The sequence below is a fragment of the Muscardinus avellanarius genome (assembly GCF_963383645.1).
Source record: "Muscardinus avellanarius genome assembly, chromosome: 13".
Taxonomy (NCBI): domain Eukaryota; kingdom Metazoa; phylum Chordata; class Mammalia; order Rodentia; family Gliridae; genus Muscardinus; species Muscardinus avellanarius.
The window spans coordinates 6,363,512-6,383,193 of record NC_137799.1 but is presented as its reverse complement, the minus strand read 5'-3'; the positions used below and the strand labels follow the sequence as shown (position 1 = coordinate 6,383,193).

General features: G+C 60.7%; 1 protein-coding gene across 1 annotated transcript in view; it reads left to right on the top strand.

Moving 5' to 3' along the window:
- Positions 1 to 3,002: 3,002 nt before the first annotated feature.
- Positions 3,003 to 19,682, top strand: part of ASS1 (argininosuccinate synthase 1) — a gene marked incomplete at both ends in the record, with an annotated part of 43,835 nt that continues 27,155 nt past the window's right edge. The window contains 7 exons of the mRNA XM_080709662.1: positions 3,003 to 3,107; positions 4,545 to 4,613; positions 6,911 to 7,099; positions 11,742 to 11,798; positions 13,065 to 13,139; positions 16,383 to 16,453; positions 16,821 to 16,851. Coding sequence (XP_080565788.1) covers positions 3,003 to 3,107; positions 4,545 to 4,613; positions 6,911 to 7,099; positions 11,742 to 11,798; positions 13,065 to 13,139; positions 16,383 to 16,453; positions 16,821 to 16,851 — 597 coding nt within the window. The remainder of the gene's footprint in view (positions 3,108 to 4,544; positions 4,614 to 6,910; positions 7,100 to 11,741; positions 11,799 to 13,064; positions 13,140 to 16,382; positions 16,454 to 16,820; positions 16,852 to 19,682) is intronic.

Sequence of the window (19,682 nt, the reverse complement as noted above, 5' to 3'; positions counted from 1 at the left end):
CACCTTGGTGGCTGGGCGGGGAGGGGCTGCTTCACCAGGCGCCCGGGGCTGGGGCAATGCTAGTGTCCCAGCCTACCTGTCCAGCTTGTCTGTGCATGCACCCACACACACACACACACACGTGCATGTGCAAACCCACAGACATGCCACAGGCACACACATGCTCTCTGGGGTGCACTGCACACACGCCCGTGCACTCTCAGGAGCATGCTCCGGGTGTGCACGTTCCCTCACGAGGTTCCACCTGAAGCTGGAGCCTCAGCGCCAGTAAATCTGGGTAAATCTCGGCCAGCATCCATTCTCCCTGACTCCGCCCCGGGCTCTCTGACCTTTCCCTGTCCGCCTCCCTTCCCGAGTGGGCCAGGGAGGCTGGAGGGTTGGCGTCCTGTTGCTGGGGGCTTGAGCCCTGGCTCTGCTGCTCACCAGCCGAGCAAGGCCTCGGGCAAGTTCCCTTACCCGAGCCTCAGTTTCCCTGTCTCTGAAATGGGATCGCCACAGACGTGAGGGCTCCACCTCGGATGGCTGTGTTTAACTAAACACATCTGGATTGTGGCAACAGGTCTATGAGCACACACGCTGAAACTTGCTAAACTGGGTGCTTTAGATACGTGCAGGTTAGTATGCGGATGCAATCACATCCCAACAGAGCTACTGAAAAACATGTAATAGAACCATCAGGAACCCAGCTCGGTGGCACGAGCCTGTCATTCCACTAAGGTTCACAGGTTCAAGGCCAGTCTCTGCAGCCTAGGGAGACATTCAACAATTTAGTGAGACTTTCTCAGAATAAAAAATAAAAAAGGCTGGGGGTGTAGCCCAGAGGTAGAATGCCCCTAGGTTCAATCCCCAGTATTGAAAATAAAAAGAACAAAGAACAAAAATATGCAAGGGGGTATAGTCAGCCAGCCACACCAGCAGGACTATCACACAAAGGGTTAGGGGGCCGGCCTTGTAATCCTAGTACTTGGGAGGCTGAGACAGGAGGACCGCAGGTTGTGGCCAGCCTCCGCTACTTAATGAGGTCCTTGGTAACATAGTGAGACCCTGTCTCAAAATAAAGAATGAAAAAAAAAAATAGTGCTGGGGGTATAGCTGCGAGGTAGAATGCCCCTGGGTTCAATCCCTAGTACTAAATAAAATAAAATAAAGGGTGAAGGAGCGGGAGAACACGCACGCTCCGGGCGCCTCCTGAGGCCCACCCTGGGCGGGTGGCTCTGGGCTCCCCACTCAGCCGGGCTGCTCCTGGGATCTGATGGTTGCGGGGACCGGCCAGGGCTTCGGGTCCCCTGGGCCGCCGCATCAGGCGGCTGAACAGCTTTTTCTTTTGCAGAGTGTTTCAGACCGTGAAAACAGATTACGGACGCAGGAACCCGCACCTCCAGTCCCAGGTACCTCCTGGCCCTTCCCTTCCTCCCGCCTCTCCTCCATCTTCTGGGGCCCGTTGCCTGGCTGCGGTTGCCATGGTACTACCTGCCAGCTCCGGGGTCAGGGCCTGCGGAGTCACCAGCAGCCCAGGTCCAGGGCAGTCCAGGACAGGGCCTGGCAGGTGGTCGAAGGCCCAGTGGAGGCTGAAGTCACCATTAGAACCACCCTGCCCCCGCCGCCCTCCTCCTCGAGGGGTTTCCCCTCCTAAGTCCAGAGGGCAGCAGGGCCTGGGGCGGCTGGCCGGTGGGCCATGGGCCATGTCCAGAATTCCTTGTTCACCATGCTTGGGCTCCCAAGTCCACCTTGGTGTGAGTCCAACCCCCACACGAGACTGGGCAGCCTAGGAAGGCTCCTTCGTGCCAGGCCAGCACACAGCCATGTCAGCAATGGCGGCCGTGGGTACTGAGCCCTCTGGGCTCCTGTGGGGCCCTGGAGGGACTTCAGTGCCACTAACAGTAGTGTCTAGCGAGGCCCCCAGCTGACTCTGCCCTCGGTCAGATGTAGTCCAGTGGAGACGCTCCAGGCCAGACAAAATGCCCCGCTGGGCAGGCTGCTGGGCCTGGGTCTAAGTCTGTCCCTGCTGTCCGCTGACCATCATAAACTCTGGGCGGGTGAGCTGGCCTCTCTGACCCTCGGTTCCTCTTCAGCAAAGTGGGTACGATAGCGCCTGCCCTCGGGGCCACAGGGTGAGCACTGGGCACAGGGAGGGGGTGCTGCGGCCTAGCCAGGGGTTCGAGAGAGCCTTCTGGTAGAAGAACCAGGGCTTCGGACGTCGGGAGAGCCAGCTGTGGTGCCTCCGGGGAGCTCCTCTGCAGCTGAGGAGTGGGACGGGGCCGGCAGCCGGACGTTTGTCCCTGCTGCGGGGGGACAGCTCCTGGGAAGGACCCCAGGTTACAGAGGTGGATTCTGCCCCCACCTAGCTCCTTCCCCCTCCCAGCCTCAGTTTCCCCACCGGCACAGTTCCAAGCATCTCCAGAATTGAATTTGCAGAGGTGGTTTGGGCCCCTCCTCTCAACACCAAGCCTAAATTCCAATGTGTGCAGGCTCCCTGTGCTCGGGTGGAGCGCTCCCAGGGTGCCTCCCCAACCCCAGGATCCCCTTCCTCCTGCAGGTGGGAGGCCCCATTACATGCTGGGAAAAGCCCAGGCTCCGGAGCCAGACCCACATCCACCCTGTGACCCTGTCCGGGCACCCCTCTGAGCCCTACTGTCTGCCTTACCGGTGGGAATGACAGCACCCACGTCATGGGGTCATGACTGGGGTCCAGGGGACCCACGAGGCCCCAGGGCCTCACCCGTACTGTCCTACCCAGCAGCTGCCAGGGCCGGGCCCCTCCCTGCCCTGCGGCCTCAGCAGTGGGGCCAGCCCCCCAGAGCAGCCGCCCCCACCAGCCGCAAGGGCTGCCGTCAGCTTTTTCAGGCTGCGCTGCGTGTGCAGGGTCAGAGTCCCAGGCGGGCGGACGCAGGGAGGTGTCCTGCCCCCACCCCCTGAGAGGAGGTCACTGAGGCGGAGGTGAGGCTGGGCCCCCTCCTCGCTGGCTGGTTCCGGGGTGCTCAGATCCTCCTGTCCTTTCAGACATGTCCAGCAAAGGCTCCGTGGTTCTGGCCTACAGCGGCGGCCTGGACACCTCCTGCATCCTCGTGTGGCTGAAGGAGCAAGGTTACGATGTCATCGCCTACCTGGTGAGGCCCCGCCCACCCGCCCGCCCGCTCGGCCTCCCTGTCCGCTCCCACGCACGCGCCCCGGCCGGGATGCCCCTCTCTAAGCCGCCCTCGAGCCAGAGCTGCCAAAACAGCTCCTTGCTGGATCGAAAGTGAACACCCATGGGACTGCCTCCCACAGCCCAAGGAGGCCAAGGAGGGAGTGACCTTGGTTGTGCTGCCCAAGGTCAGGGTCAGGGCACAGGGCCCTCCCCTCCACAGGTCCACCATCAGCCTCGGGTAATGGAGCCGAGGTTGTAGATCCTTAAGATTGTACGAATTCTCTTACTTTTGGGACGGCAGACAGGTTGTGGGTAAGAGGTTACTGTGAAGCCTCCATCCCGGGTCTGTACCCAGCACGCTCCTGAGACCGGCTCCACTTCTGATGAGCTCGTGCGCTCCCTGTGTGTCTGCGTTTGAGAAATCCACGGGTATGGTGGCTTCAGGCAAGGCTGGATCTAGGTGCTTATCCAAATCTGTTTCTAGTTTGACTTGGCTACATTCTTGGCTACAGGGCAGGCAAGGATGCCCATAGGTGCTATTATAGCTTAGCTCTCCCGGCAAAGGAGGGCTTGCCCCAGAGCCAGACAGTTGGCCCAAGGGTGCTCTGGCCTGCGCCATGGCCCTCCAAGCACCAGTCACTATGGCTGCACCTTGAGGGGCTAGGCATAGGTCACGGGCCCGCTCCTGCAGTGAGCGGGAGACGTGATTTTCTCCCCTCCGCCCTGAGGAAAGGGGTTCTCCCAGGAAAAAGATGGTTCTGTTCTCAGAAGGGAAGCTGGTGCTCTGAGTGGTCAGAAGTTAACAGTGGTGGTCACAGCACCATAGCTAACCCCGGGACGGGAAGATGAGGCCCGGCGAGGAAGGGCTTTGCCTGTGGCCCTGTGGAGAGCTGCAGTCCTGGTGCTGAGTGGACACAGGGGCCTGGGGTGTGTGTTTTGTCCCAGCCGATTGGAAAGCTGAGTGTGACCTCGGGCAAACACCTGCAGCTGGGCTCTAGGAAGATTCCAGAATCCTTGAGAATTAGAGAGCATTCAGGCCAGCACCTGGGCCGCAGGCCAGGGTCCAGCCCATGTCTAAATGGGGCGGTGGGAGGCAGAGGCGGGGCCCAGGCTGCAGGGACAGCACAGGCTCCTGCCTCTGGGCTGCCCAGAAGGCAGGAGGACAGAGCTGGGTGTCAGGGAGCCTTAGACCAGGTAAGAACAGCCACAGCCCATGCCAGCGCCCATCAGCATGGGCAGAGGCCAGCTCAGCACCTCAGCCCCCACACCGGGGCTGCGTCCTCTCCTGCCCACCCTCGCCTTGGCTGTCCAGGGAAGTCACCTCTGCCTGAGAGTGGCTGCGAGTGGACAGCCCCGGGGCAGGCAGCACCTCCTTCCCTGTCCCCCCACTCACTGGGCCTCTGCCTCTGCCCCCCAGGCCAACATCGGCCAGAAGGAGGACTTCGAGGAGGCCAGGAAGAAGGCGCTGAAGCTCGGGGCCAAAAAGGTACCAAGTGCGGGCAGGGCGGGGCCGGGGGCACAGGGCAGCGGTGCCACTCCTGACCCTGCGGCCCGCCACCTGGTCCTCTCGCTCCAGGAGCAGAGGCCGAGGCCGGCGCTCAGGTGTGTGCGCCTTCCCGCCTCCCGTGGCCTCAGCGCCCACCCACTTGCCATCCTAGGTCTTCCCCGCCCGCCTCCCAGCTCCTCCACCTGCCCGCCCTTACGTCCTCGTCCACCCATTCACACGCACACCTACACATCGTCTGCCAGCCAGCTGGCCGGACCTCCATCCACCCCTCTGCCCACCCACTAGCCACCATCTATCCATTTGTCTATTGTCTATCCTCTGCCCATCTACCCATCTACCCATCCATCCATCCACCCATCCATCCATCCATCCATCCTCCATCCACCCATCCATTTATCCATCCACTCACTATCCATCTATCCTTTATCCATCTATCCTCCATCCATCCATCGGTCCATCCACTATCACCCATCTACCCTTTATCCATCTATTTATTCATCGTCCATCCATCCATCCACCATCACCTTCCATCTACCTACCTATTCTCCATCCGCCTATCCTTCACCCATCCACCCATCCTCCCTCTGCCATATGCAGCGTCGTCTACCCACCCTCCCTCGATTCTTTCGAGGTCCGTCACTCGCCTTTCCCTCCCCTCACCAGGATCAGGACGCTCCACGCGCATGTCCTGATCGTGCAGTGATCACGTGCTGTCCCCATGTTGGGTGAATACTGTGGCTGGGCCCATCTTGGCCCCTTCTCACATGTACTCAGGGCAGCGTCTGGGGGGGCACGGCAGGGTGTGAAAGGTCACCAGCCCGTCCCACTCACCCCTGCCCGATCAGAACCCACGCCCCACGCCCCGCGCTCCGCAGGACCCTAGGGACAGCGCCCGACGAACATAAAAAATGAGACACGGAGAGCAGAACGCCGCAGTCACCCTGGCCGCAGCCGGGAATTCGACGATCCCTCCTTGGTGTCCCCCAAGTCCCAGAGAGGAGGGAGGAGGGAGGAAGGGGGAAGGTGGGTACAGGGAAGGGTCAGCCCAGCTGTTGCAGGCTTGACGCGAGGTCGGGCTCAACTCCGTTACTCTAGAGAAGCGATTCTCCGTCCTTAGGGTCCAGAACCTCTCTCCTCTCTTATTTATTATTTTGCAATTTTTGTTTTTCTACCTCTGAGTTACATTCTCGGCCCTATTTTATTTTTTATTTTGACTTACTAAGTTGCAGAGGGCCTCACTAAGTGGCTGAGGCTGGCTGCCAACCTGCGATCCTCCTGTCTCAGCCTCCCAAGTACTGAGATTACAGGCGTGCACCAGCATGCCCAGGTATTTGCAAATTTTTTTTTTTTGGGTGGTACTGAGGTTCCTGGAAGCCCTTGTACCTCCGGGTTACACTTCCAGACCTATTTTTTTTTTTTTTTAATTTGGAAACAGGGTCTCTTAAGCCAGCGCGGCTGGCTTCGAACCTGCGCGATCCTCCTGTCTCCGCCTCCCAAGCGCGGGGATTACAAGCGTGCGCCACCACGCCCGGTTATTTGCAATTTTTGATATTAATTTTCTTGCAGATGAACATTAGAATCAGCATTGCTTTTTCACCATTTGTGTGCATGTCCCCATGGAGACCCCCCTCACCACGCCCAGTCTCTGTCGTGAGAACCATTCCTCCTCAAGACCCCAGGTTCTTTTCGTTTGTAATACTGGGGATTAAACCAAGGACGTTCTACTTCTGAGCTGCACCTCAGCCTGATTTTATTTTTTGTTTGGAAACAGGGTCTCGCTAGGTTGATGAGAGGCTCACTACTTGCTGAGGCTGTCCTCGAACCGTGATCCTCCTGGCTCAGCCTCCCAAGTACTGAGATTACAGGCGTGCACCACGGCCCCTGCCTCAGGACCCTGGTTTCTCAGCCCAGCCCCATCCCCAGTTCTAACCCTCTGGGTGTCAGAAACCCTCCCCTCCCCTGACCTGGCAAGGTGACAACCCAAACCATCTCCAGCCGAGGCTCAGGTCCTTGGCTGAGTTGAGACGTTCTGCTCTACAACTAAAGTGGCAACAAAGTCTCATCTTGGCCTAAGGGTGGCCAGTTTCAGCTGAGTGGCGTCTCCAGATGGATTAGCAATGTCTGCCGTGGGTGTGGTATGGACCCTGCTGGATGCGAGGGCAGAGGGCAGAGCTGGGACCCGGCTCGCCTGACCTGCGGTAGGCATCGGCCATCGCGCGGCCGCCTGAGGCTCCAGGGCCCCGCGTGCGGCTCCTCCTCACGGGCCCCTCCCGCAGGTGTTCATCGAGGATGTAAGCAAGGAGTTCGTGGAGGAGTTCATCTGGCCCGCCGTGCAGTCCAGCGCGCTGTACGAGGACCGCTACCTCCTGGGCACCTCTCTCGCCAGGCCCTGCATCGCCCGCAAGCAGGTGGAGATCGCCCAGCGGGAGGGGGCCAAGTACGTGTCCCACGGCGCCACGGGCAAGGTGAGACGTGGACCGGCGGGGCCAGAGGGGCCAGAGGGCGGGCAGAGGAGGACACTGGGGCCAGGTGATGGCTGCACCTCCCTCACGAGAGGGGCTGAGGCCGCCGATCCCTGTGCTCTGCGTGCTGCCAGCGCTGTCTGCCTATCCTGAGCCTTGTGTGTGTGTGAGGGGCTTCTCTCCACTGTGCCTGTTTCTCATTTGAAAAATAGGAAGGGTGAGGCTTAAGCCACAGAATGCATTGCTCAGGGTTCTGGAGGGCTGAACAGGTGAATGAGTGACGGTACGGGAAGTGTGCCGGGCAGAGGGAACAGCCGAGGCAAAGCCCAGAGACGAGAGGCCCCGGTGACGGTTTTCCTGGGAGCATAGAGCAGAAGCTGTAGTCATGGGAGAAGCAGTAGGTTCGGGGCTGGGGCCACAGTAAGGGTATTTGGCTGCAGCCTGAGGGCGACAAATGAGGTGAGGTGGTGTGGAGGGTCCCTGGTTGCATGGGGGATGGCTGGCGACTCCCCGGGGGGCACTGGGGAACTGCTGGGTGGATGGCAGAAGGCAGAGGCTGGTGGACATTACACACACACACACACACACACACACACACACACACACGGCCATAGGTCTCATGAACGCCCCGGATAGTCAGATGCTGGCAAATCTGACAAGGAGAGGGGAGGTTCCTGGGCACGGACCTCTGTGCCACCGCCCATGCCAGGGCCACATACAGGGGGTGCAGGAGACTGATCAGGGTCAGGAGAGATCAGAGGCCCAGGGCCCGCACCGCTGGATTCAAATCCAAGCTCCACTCTCCCCATGTCCTGTGAGTCACCCCCAGGAGTCTCTGCTTCCTCATCTGTAAGAGAGAAATAAAAATAGGAAGCCGGACATGGTGGCGCACACTTGTAATCCCAGGACTTGGGAGGCTGAGACAGGAGGATCGCACGTTCCAGACCAGCCTCAGCTACTTAGTGAGGCTCTCCACAACCTAGTGAGACCCTGATTCAAAGTAAAGAATAAAAAGTAGGGCTTGGGGTGTAGCTCTGAGGAAGAATGCCCCTGGGTTCCATCCCCAGTACTGCAAGAGAGAGAGAGAGAGAGAGAGAGAGAGAGAGAGAGAGAGAGAGGAAGGAAAGATAGGACCCCGCTCGTGAGGCGCTCTGGAGCAAGGGGTGGGATAATTTCATGGTCTGGGGCTGGGCACTTAAGGCTCAGGAAGGGCCCTGGTCCTGCTGAATCTGCCACAGGAAGCAGGTGGCAGCAAAAGTCAGCGCAGAATTAAGGAGCGCCAGCCAGCTCATCTGCCGATGGAATGAGCCGGACAGGGAGCTCCCTGTCCTGGGAGGCATTTGGGCTGAGATGGGGGTGAACAGCGTCCAGCCTGGTAGGGGGCGTTGGCAGATGTCCCCGTGGATCTGGCTGGGCTTGACCAGCTCCTGGCGTCCAGGTAGCCCCCCCCCAACATACACACACTAGCTCACAGCTCCTGGGAGAAGCCTGCTATGCTTCCATGTGGCCACCAGAGGGCAGCAGAGGCCAGGGTTTGAGGAAGCCAGGAGCACCGGGGTCTTGCTCCCCAGGAGGGTCGGCGGGCGCGGGTTCTGAGAAGAGCCTGCAGCATGCTGGGACTGCTCGGGACCCTGAGGTGTCCCTGCCATCCACACTCGGGCCACAGGGGAGATGATCAGAAACATGGGGCTCTGGGGCATCCTGAGGGATGATCATGGGGGCTACGAAGGGAGCCCGTGCCAACCTGGCCTGGCAAAATATACGCCCGTGCCTCAGTCTCCCCTCTGTGCAGCACCTGGGAAGCCCCCATTAGTCTCTGGAGGTCGTTTCTGAGGATGGGGCGTGAAGGTGGGGAGCCGGGCTGGTGGGGCTGAGCCCTCGGGCATGGCTCCTAGCCAGCTGGGGTGGGCACTATGACCTTGTCTAGCAAGAAGCAGATGTCCAAGAGAATGGCCGAGTGAGGGACACGGAAGGCCATGTGGCTGTGTGCAGAGCAGTGGCCGGCACCATGGCTCAGCTTCGCCCGGGGCCTCTGAGCCCTGGCCTGGCCCAGCTCTAACTCCAGACCCGGGGACACAGTGGACTCGGGGGTCCTCATCCCAGGCTCCCAGATGTCCATCCTCCTCAGATATTTATCAAGCGCCCTCTTTGCTCTGAGCACCGAGGGGCACCCCAGGGTGGGCTGGCTGGATGCCCTGAGGTCTTAGGGACACTAACCCTGCAGGAGCTACAGGGTGAGGCTGGAATAGGAGGAGCCAGAGGCCCCAAGGCGAGGGGCAGCTGCCCCCCAGCCCTGCCCAGGCGGTACCTGGTAGCCAAGGAGCCATTTCCGCCCTTCCTTGCCCCGCCGTGAGCACGCCCGGGTCTCTGGTTCCCTGCCCCTGCACAGATGCTGGGCAGACCCGCCCCCTGCGGTTTCGGAGGAAGGGCCTGGAAATTTGAGCCCCCACTCTGGTGGGGTGAGGGGTCCGTAAGAGACACCATCTGCAGGCCTGTCCCGGGACAGATGGGGGTCCCCTCAGCCCTGTGGTCCCAGCGGGCTCCCAGCACCCCTCCCTGAGAATCCCCTGGAGCTGGGCCCGGGAGGGACTGCACAGCCCTGGCGCTGCCCAGGGCACTCGACCAAGGACACCTGTTTCTTCAGCCTCTTAGCCAGTCTCGGGCTCCTGAGCAGATGGGGGTCCCCTGGAGGTGTCTGGATGGGCAGGCGCGGCCGTGGGCCTGGCCTTTGTGTTGGGGAACATGAAGCCGGAGCGAGGTAGAGAGGCATCTGCTCTGCGCGGGGGGCTGCCGCCGCTCCAAGAGCCGGGCTGGCCATGGACCTTGGGTGTCCCTGCCGGCCTCACCTCTGTTCCCATCCAGACGGGGATGCTAATGCCGTGGGGCACCAGAGGATTCCGTGGGCTCCTCATCTGAGGGCACAGTACTAGGAGGGGCACGCTTGCTGTGTGTCCCCTGGCACCTCGCTCCACCTCGCTGGCCTTCCTTCTTCTTCTCTGTAAAATGAAGGTGAAAGTCCTGCTGATAACCGGGCGTGCTGGCACGCGGCTGTACTCCCGGTACCTGAGAGGCGGGGACAGGAGGATTGTAGATTCGAGGCCAGACTTAGCAACTTCATTTGACCCTGTTTCAAATAAAGAATAAAAAATAGGGCTGGGGGTATAGCTTGAAGGTATACTGTCCCAGGGTTTCATACCCAGTACCCCCCCAAACACACACACACTCAAACAACTTTTAAAAAAGCCCTCCTGGTCCCTGGCTGCTGCTGCGTGACGGCACACAGTAGGTCTGCGCTTGGGGACTGAGTTGGTGCGGGGCTGGCTGGTGGGGAGGGAGCGCCCGGCTCCACACGGCGCCCGGGCTCTGCAGAGAGGGCTGGGAGCTGGGTTTCCACGTCGCCTGACAAGGCTCTGGAAAAATAACATGTTATTCCCGCCGCGGCCTGGCTGCGCCATGCAGTTTTCACAGTAGGCGAAAGGTCCCTCTGTTATTCCATAGCGTTTAAGCCTCTCCGAGCTCGGCGGCGAGGCGGGCAGGCGCGCGCAGTGGCCATCTTCCCTTGGCTGCACCGTGGCCGCCTGCACCCACCCTGACCCACTCTTCCGTGGCCCCGGGCATGTCTGGGAGAGTGTGCACCCCCAGCCGGGCATGGTGGCCCACGCCTGTAATCGGGGGATTGGGAGGCTGAGACAGGAGGATTACAGGTTCAAGGCCAGCCTTGACAATTTAGCAAGACCCTCAACCATTTAGTGAAACCCTATTTCCAAATAAAAAATAAAATAGGGCTGGGGTGTAGCCCTGAGGTCAAGGCCCTGGGTTCAGTCTCTAGCACCGAGGTTGGGAGGCTTGACTGATTTGGCGGCAGAGGGAGCAGACCGGGCCTCCCGTGCCAGGGGGTGGGGTGCTGCCCGGCTGTCCATTGCCTCTCTGGGCCTCAGTTTCCCTGTCTGCGTAGAACGGAGCTGAGAAGCAAGAGGTTCTCCGTGGTCACTTGGTCCTATCTCCTCCCCTGATCGGACAGACGTGTACAGTTGGGTAAACTGAGGCTCAGAGGAGTGGCAAGGTTGCCCTCTCTATGGGTATTAGGAGCCACAGTGCCAGGGCGGGGTGGGCAGGTAGGGTGCCTTTGGGGAGAGGCTGCGGTGTGGGCAGCCTGGCGGGGGGACGCCTGGGGAAGGGCCTCCCTGTTCGTTCCTGTACCTGGAGCATGTCCAGCTGAGCCCCCAGCCCCGAGGGGCCTGCACGCTCAGGCAGGCGCCCTGGAACTGTGCACGGGCGTGACAACACGGGTGTGTTCCCTTCAGCCTGCCCTGTTCCCAGAAGTGTGCGCTCTGCACACGTTCTCACACGTGACACCTCTGCACGTCTCTGTGTACACGCTCTACCCACCAGGCCCCGACGGTGCGCACTCCACCCTCACCTGCCGCTGTACACTCTCCCCACACACACACGGCCTTCACAACTCAGCACACAGCACTGGGATGTGGAGGCGTGCATCCTGGATCCCCACCGCCCACAGCACCAGGGGGCAAGAGGCGTGAGGGCGGGGTGGGCACACTCGAGAAGGGCGCCCTCTGCCGGCGCCGCCTGTCGGAACACCCTCCCCGGCCCTGAGGCCTCTGACAGCCCTCTGTTCTGTGTCCAGGGGAACGACCAGGTGCGGTTTGAGCTCACCTGCTACTCGCTGGCCCCCCAGATTAAGGTAAGGCTTTGCTCTGCCCTCGGGGAGGGGCACGGGGGGGCTGGGACAGTGCTGGGGGCGGGTGCCCGGGGCGGGGTGCCTAGACACCTGGCGGCGTCCGTGGTGGCCTCATCTCCCTGGCTACTCATGGTTCCCGGAGGTGCAGTCAACTGCGGTGGACCCTTCAGCCCAGGATCTCCAGCACTCCCTGGATATCTCGCTGTAACTTGGGGGCTGTCCCCCATGTCTAGGCTGCGGGGGCCCTCCCAGCCCTCGGGAGGCCACCCACTGCCTCTGGCAGACCCCTAGTGTCTCAGATCCCTCCCGGGAACTAGAATCCTCAGGATCTCGGGAACCTCCTGCCAGTGTGAGGACACAGGTGGCGAGTGTCTACCTGCTCCTGCCCCGCCCGACCTGGGCCTGGGCTCCATCCATCCATCCGTCCATCTGTCCATCCGTCCACTCACTCCTTCCTCCAACCCTTCAGGACATAGCGTGTGCCTCTTCAGTCCTGGCCTCGGGCAGGTCTGGATTTGAGCTCTTTTTTGGTCGCTTTGGCTAAAACCACAGGAGACCTGCCCCTTCCCCAGACCCCAGGCCCCACTAAGGAGTCTCCATTTTCCTCTCCGTGGCACCTCTCCCTGTGTCCCTGTAGCCGGCAGCTGTCAGGGGCTGAGCTCCGGGCCTGAGCTGTAAGGATGCATCGTGACCCAGGTGCCTAGTGCTGACTGGCCCTGGACAGAGCTGTCTGTTGACGTGCTGTGAGCGAGGCGGCCGCCACCAGCCTCCAGCAGCTGCGTGGGGACCAGCGAGCCTAGTTTCTGGGTCTTTGTCCACAGAGGCCAAGCCCAGGGATTGCGCCGGGCTGGGGCCCTGCCCCGCCTGTCACCACAGCAGCTTCGCCTGGCCCCCCAAGTCTGGGGCTCTGCACTCAGAGGCGCAGGCTTGGTGACTTCAGGGTGAAAGCGGCTGCCCCTGGACCTTGCGGCCAGTCTAGTTCAGACCTGCAGGGTTTAGTTGGGGAGACCGAGGCCTGCTCTGGGGCAGAGGAGGGGGAAACAGCCATTCTGCCGAGCTCACGACTCCCAGGGCACCCCTAAGGTGGCGGGCGGTGCCTTCACACTGCTTAGCAGGGTCTCCCCGCCCACCTGCACGGAAGCATCCTCTGTGGGGACGCGGGGGGGCGTGGCCCTTCCCAGAAGGCCAGCCTGCCACCTGCGGGCCAGGAGAAGCCAGCACATGGCTCGGGCCTGGCCCCCCAGCCCTGACCCCAGGTCCTGTGTCCAGGTCATTGCTCCCTGGAGGATGCCCGAGTTCTACAACCGCTTCAAGGGCCGCAATGACCTTATGGAATACGCCAAGGTAAGCAGAAAGCCCCACCCTCGGCCATCCTTTGCCCGCTCCCAGGCCCCTCCCTCCCGCAGGGCCCTGCAGGCCAGTGGCCTAAGGCCAACCAGGTCCTCAGCCCATGAGCAACTGAATCTTCCTGGGCCCATCACGCCCCGCGGACAGGCAGCGCCTCTCCCCTGGGCCGTGTCCAGCTCCTGGGTAGGCATCTCAGAGGGGCGTCCTCCGTCCAGCGGGCAGCTGGCTCCTGCCCGTTCCCAGGGAGACCAGAGCCCTGCTCACCGACTCTGCGGTATGTGTCAGTCGGTGCGGTGTGGGTGGGTTCCTCGGCCGCTCTGTGCACCTTAATTACCTGGCTGCTAATTGTCCCTAGAGCTCTCCCAGGACCAGGTAAGTCTCCGAGGGGGCAGCGGCAGACAAAGGCTTTTGTGACGCCAGCCCTTTTTGAAGTACAAGTTGCAATAAAACATATTAGAAGTTTTACATCAAGAACGTTAGCCTCTCCCCAGGGTACCTTTCTTTCTAGCGACTCGATGGCAGCCCTTGACAAACAGCGTCAATCAGTCAGACGGGGGGGGAAAGCCACTAGATGCACACCAGAAAATTGCTCAGGTTTTAAATAGCAGTCGCCAGGGCTGGCTGTGCATGCTCGCGACAGCCAAGGTGCTGCGTGGTAGGGGACGCGGCGGGGCTGCCCAGCCCAGCCCCTGCCGCCAGCATCCCATTAAGACCTGGAGTGCCGGGAGGAAGACCCCTCCACCATCTGTTGTTTTATTATTAAGAGGGAAATTTACTAGAGTAAACCCATATGTTGCCAAACAAATCGTCAAATAGCGGCCTATTAAGGGAGCGGAGGTTAGCTAGGCCTCTCCTCGCCGCGATACAGAATATGAGGTCTCGTCTTTAAGAATAATGAATCGCAAGCCCCCAGCCCCCGCCGCCTCGCCACGCTCAGGGCTTGAGCCTCGGTAGGAGGAGGGGCAGGGCTGACCCGCACGGTGCCTGTTTCCTACAAGCCGCCTCCCCCCTCCAGATTTTGGGGAGAAGGCACTCAGCTTCGCGCCCATCCCAGACAATCTTTGGAACAGGAAAAGTTGGTCAGGGAGAGGTGAACACGGTCCCCACGCCCACCCACCCACCTGCTCTCTGGGAGCTGGGAACCCCGAGCGCCCGCCAGAAGGGAGACGGAGCCACCCAGAGAACCGTCAGAATAGCTGAGCAGCCACGAGGCTTTGTCCAAAACTCAGAGCCAGGCAGGATCCGAGACAGAGGAGACGAAAATCAATGGGGCTTTGAAAGTCTCGGTTTTCAAGACCCGTTAGCAGCCAAGGCCAAAAGGTGCTCTGTGGACTCGGAAACCCCGCTGTTTGCTTCTCCCCGTCTCCCCCGAATCCCTCGTCCGGGAGAGAAACGCTCAGAGCCGGCCAAACCCATACTTGGTTTTAAGTGGTAATGAGGCAGGGTGTGGGGTGGGACACTGAGAGCCCCTCCTGCCCCCTATGTGGAAGGCGGCTTTGTTTTTCATCCTCAGCTACCACGAGAGATTCGGGGTGGGGTCGGACTGCAGGACAGAAAGGGACCCAGAAATAAAGGTCTCTAGGGTCTAGGAGAGCTTGCTGGCAGCTGGGTCTCCGCTGAGTTGGGGCCACCTGTCCTTCTCCCCCAGCCCCTTCCTTCTCTCCTCGCTGCTTGATGGAGGCCCGGTGAGAAAGCGAGGGCTAGGGGTCCCACATCACCCCCAAAACAAAGGCTTCGGGGACCAGGGCTGGCACCCTTCTCAGCCCCAGCCCCCACGATGGGCAGAGGACAGCCCAGCGGGCCGGCAGCACAGGGCCGCCCAGCGCGTCCTGCACACGCAGGCCCACGCCCCACGCCGGGCAGCTTTGACTGTGGGCAGTTTGGGGGGATGCATGCCTCCCCCCAACATTGAACAACCTGGAAATGAGGTGTGCATTTATAGTTTAAACCAAGGAGCACCCAAACTCGAGGGTAGGTTGTAGTCTTTTTTTTTTTTTTTTTAAGTAAGTTAAAAACAAGCCGGGCGTGGTGGCGCACGCTTGGAATCCCAGCATTTGGGCGGCTGAGACAGGAGGATTTTTCTATGGTTTGCGGCCAGCCCCAGCTACTTAGGCCCTCTGCAACTCAGTGAGACCCTGTTTCAAAAATAAAGTATAAGAAATAGGGCTGGGGGTATAGCTTGAGGTAGAATTCCCCTGGGTTCCATCCCCAGTACTGGGGGTGGGGGATCCAGGGGGTATTACCCTTTTTTTTTTTTAAGCTTTATTTTAAGTTTAAAGGGGCCTAAAGGAAACAGCAGCTCCCCGGGGAGATTTCTAGACACAGTGATGGCAGCAGAGCCCTCAGCAGAGATGACCCCGGGATGCTGATTCTGAGGGCTGCCTTGGCCGTGGTCCCACTCAGACCACTGGGCCCGAGGTGCTGCCCGGGGCCTGGGGCAGAGCGCCCGTCTCATGGCTCCCGGGGCCTCATGGCTCCCGGGCCGCTGGCCTGGGCTCTTCCCTTCCCTGCGAAGGGGAAATCAGCGCTGCGGGAGGCTGCGGGAGGCTGGAGAGCCGAGCAGGTTTCAGGCAGGTGAGCGAGGGCAGCAAGGGTCGCTAAGGCAACCAGCTCACCCCCCAGCGCTGAGCCAGGCCGGCCCTCCAAGTGGCAGCCAGCTGGGAAGGGGGGGTCTCCTATAACGATGGGTTAGACCATTTAGAAAGTAAAACTCACCACCAGGGCCGAGCCGCGTGGAGATGTGGGCGTCTCCCCGGGTGTCCCGCCCAGGGTCCGCAGAGCGAGGCCGGGACTCTCACCCCGGGCTTGGAGAGCAGGGGCCCCGGAAGCTGCCGAGCCCCACCTTATCAGTAAGGGCCCGGAGCCGGGTGGCCTCATACACACCTCTCCTTTTCGGTGGACTTTGGGGACAGGTGGGCATTCAGGCCGCTCTAGCCCCCACCCATGGGGTTAGTGGGGGTCAGTGAGCCAGGCCTGGGAGACCCCCGGAGTGTGGACTCACAGAACCCTCTAGAAGGTCAGCATCCCCTGCGCAAAGTCCCAACCACACCGTCCTGCGGCTCATGCTGGCCAGTCCTGCCACGGAGCCCTCGCTCTCTCCTTGAGGATGCCAGGGCCCGGCAGGGGCCAGGAGGGGGCCCAAGGTCTGCCCGCCCCCTCGAGGAGGTGGGGCCGGCGAGCCTGGGCCTGGTGCCCCCTCCAGCAGCCTCAAGCCTGCCCTCTGTGGTGTCTTCTCTGCAGCAACACGGGATCCCCATCCCTGTCACCCCCAAGAGCCCGTGGAGCATGGATGAAAACCTCATGCACATCAGGTGAGGCCCGGCCGGCGGGGCCCGGGAGGTGTGTCCAGGCCTTGTCTGGGGGCTGGGGGAGGCCATCTCGGAGGTAGTGACCTTTGAAGCCTCCTGACCGGCCACAGTGGAAAAGCAGGGGCCCCGCCTGTGAAGGCGCTTGGAGCAGCGCCCCCCTGTGCCGATCCCTGGGACTGCACCCCAAAGACCCGAACGCAGCTTCCACAGGCAACTGGGGTGGCCCCAGAATGTTCCAGGCAGGCCTGGCAGCAGAGAGAAAGAGGCAGACCAGACTTGTGGGCACAACGGGAGGGCGATGGAGAGGGTGGGGTGTGTGGCTGGCCGTGTCCCTCTCCAGCTCAGCCCTCTTTCCCTCTCCCCCTAACAGCTACGAGGCTGGAATCCTGGAGAACCCCAAGGTAATCCCCCTCTGCCTGGGACGTGGGAGCGGCCGCCTCCGGTGGTAGCGCTCCGTGCCGATGCTGTGTGATGTGCTTGTAGCCTAATTTGAAATTTCACGGGGGGCCGGGCGTGGGGCCGGAGCTGTGTCCCACCGGCCGGTCGGCCTGCCCTCTCCGCGCTGAGACTGCAGGACCCCCCCCCCTTTCCTGGTGTCTTTTTCTAATTGCTGTCAAGATGAATAGAGGAAGGAAATATTTCAAGGCGGCATGGAGAGAGAGGGTCCGATTGTGAGATGGTAAAGAACTAATTATGCAGATGAGCCGATCGTGGGCGGGCCGGCCTGCGCCCACCAGCCCCTGCCTGCCCAGGGGGTGGGGTTCGAGCCCCGGACACATTTGTCTGGGTCTCTGTTCCGCACCTGTCCTGGCCACCCTGATCCTCAGACTCCGAGGCAGGCCAGGCTGGGCCTTCGAGCCCTGTTTGAAGTTTAGGGTGTCTGACCTTGGCTGGGGGCATGTTTGTGTCCCCCCCTCCCATCATGGAAGTGGGGGGCAGGGTGGAATCTCTCATTGGAAGAGAAGAATCTTTGTGGGGGGGGAGTGTGTCTCCAGCCAGCCCCTGGGCGGCTGCTCGGAGGGTGGGGTGCTTGGCTGAGGGCGTGAGTTTGGAGGGGGGGGAGACGATGAGGCTCTGGCAGCTGGGTCTGGGGGATCCAGGAAGGCCAGCTGGAGGGGAGGGTGCCAGGTGGCTTGGCTGAGAAGGGAGTGAGCAGGAGCCCCACTCGGGGGCTGGGATGGCTCCCCCAGGCCCAGGGTGCCTGTCTTGCTGATCCCGGCAGCACCAGACGGCTTTGCTCTGAGAGAAGCCTTGGCATCCGGCTGGCTTTGGGGTTCTTTATCCTGCCTTGATTGCCCTGTATACTGGCCATGGGCACCCTCATTTTATGGGTGAGGAAACCGAGACCCAGCGCAGTGACCCCCTCCCCCAGGACTCTGGCTGCTGGCGCCCACTGCCCACTCTCAGCCCCCTAGGGTCATGCCTGTCACTCCGGAGAGCCCGCACCCTTGCCCCCTGGGAGCTGATGGGCCCCGCGGGGCCGCTGCCTGCTGGCCACGGGTTTTTCCAGTTCATGCTCTGTTGACCCCACGACGCTCAGGCCAGCCACCTCTAATTAGCCAGTCAGTCAGCGCCGAGGGGGGCCCCCGGGAGGCTGGGCCGCAGAGAGCGGCTTCCAGGCAGGGTGTCCTGCCCAGCCCAGAGCACGCTGGGAAACTCTCCACGCCTCTCAGCAGCCCATCAGAGAGGAGGAACCCCAAGAATAGACCACCTCAGGATTGAGGAGCAGAACACTGAGGCCAGAGGGAGACCGCCCTCAGGCAGCTGGCGCTGAGACCCCCGCGGGGGTTGTCATTTAGTGTGCCAGGCCCATCCCCTCTCAGGGAGGTGGGTGGATGAGCAAGTCCTAAAGTGTCTATCTTTTTTTTTTTTTTCTACTTGGGATTAAACCTAGGTATGTTCTACTTCTAAGCCATACCCCAGCCCCTTATTTTTTTTTTAATTTGGAAACAAGGTTTAACCTGTGAGGGTCTCGTTAAGTTGCCGAGGCTGGCCTCCACCCCACCCTCCCAAGCACTTTTGTTGAGGATGCTGCCATCCATCGAGACGAGGCGGGAAGGGGAAAGCTGGGTGCGAATCTCACGTCCCTGTTTCAAAATAAAGAGTAAAAAATAGGGATGGGGTGGAGCTCGGACGTAGAATACCCTTGGATCCAATCTCTGCTACTGCAAAAAAATAAAAAGAAATAAAATCAAGAAAGCACCCACCTCCTCCCAACCCCCTGGGCCTGCATCCTGCCCTCCCTGCTCAGGATAACATGGCATAGAGCCCGGCATGGTGCTGGATGCCTATAATAATCCCAGCATTTGAGAGGCAGAGGATTTCGGGTTCAAGGCCAGCCCCTGCAACTTACTAAGATTCTCAACTTAGCAAGGCTTTGTTAAAAAAAAAAAAAAAAAAAAAAAAAAAAAAAGCTCAGTGTGGCGGTTCACACCTGTAAACACACCTGTAATCCCAGGATTTGGGAGGCTGAGACAAGAGGATCACAGGATGAAGGCCAGCCTCAGCAAATTAGCGAGACTCTGCCTCAAAATTAAAAATAAAGTAGTTCTAGGGGTGACTCAGAGGTAGAATGCTCTGGGTTCAATCCCTAGTACCCACAGGAAAGGCCGGGCTGAGCTGGGGCGGGTCCGGGAGAGCGATGCTCGCCCATGGTCACGGTTCTGGCAGAGGCGCCCGGTCCAGTGCGGTCCCCTCTGGTTGACCTGTCCGCGGGGCATGGATTCCATGCTGGGGGAGCTGAACCCCAGGACCTCGGCTTGCTCTGATCTGGACTTCCTGGAGCAGCCCGGGCCCCCCGGGGAGGAGCTCTGGGAGCCTAAGGGAACCCGGCCCCTCCCCCTCCCCCCCCAAAGCCGGAGACCTACGGAAGGAGGGTCTGCAGGCAGATGGCTGAGCCATTTTCTGCCTCCGTGAGGGCTGATTGAAGGGCAATGAGGCAGCTAATGCGAAGAAAGATAGAAATCTACTTGCTTTAACTTCATAGAGCCCACAGTGAAAGGGCTCATTCAGCCCGGCCGCCGGAGCTGATGGGTGAATAAACCATGTGCGGCATCGATCAGGCTCTACATCGCGGCTTAGCTCATGGGCCATTTGCTTCCAATTCCTCCTGTTTCGTGCTTTCTTTCGCCCTCTCCCCTCCCTCCCTTCCTCCCTCTCTCCCTCCCTCTCTCCCTCTCTCTCCCCCTCTCTTTCTCTGCACTCTCTTCCCTCCTTCCAGTCCCCCCAAGGA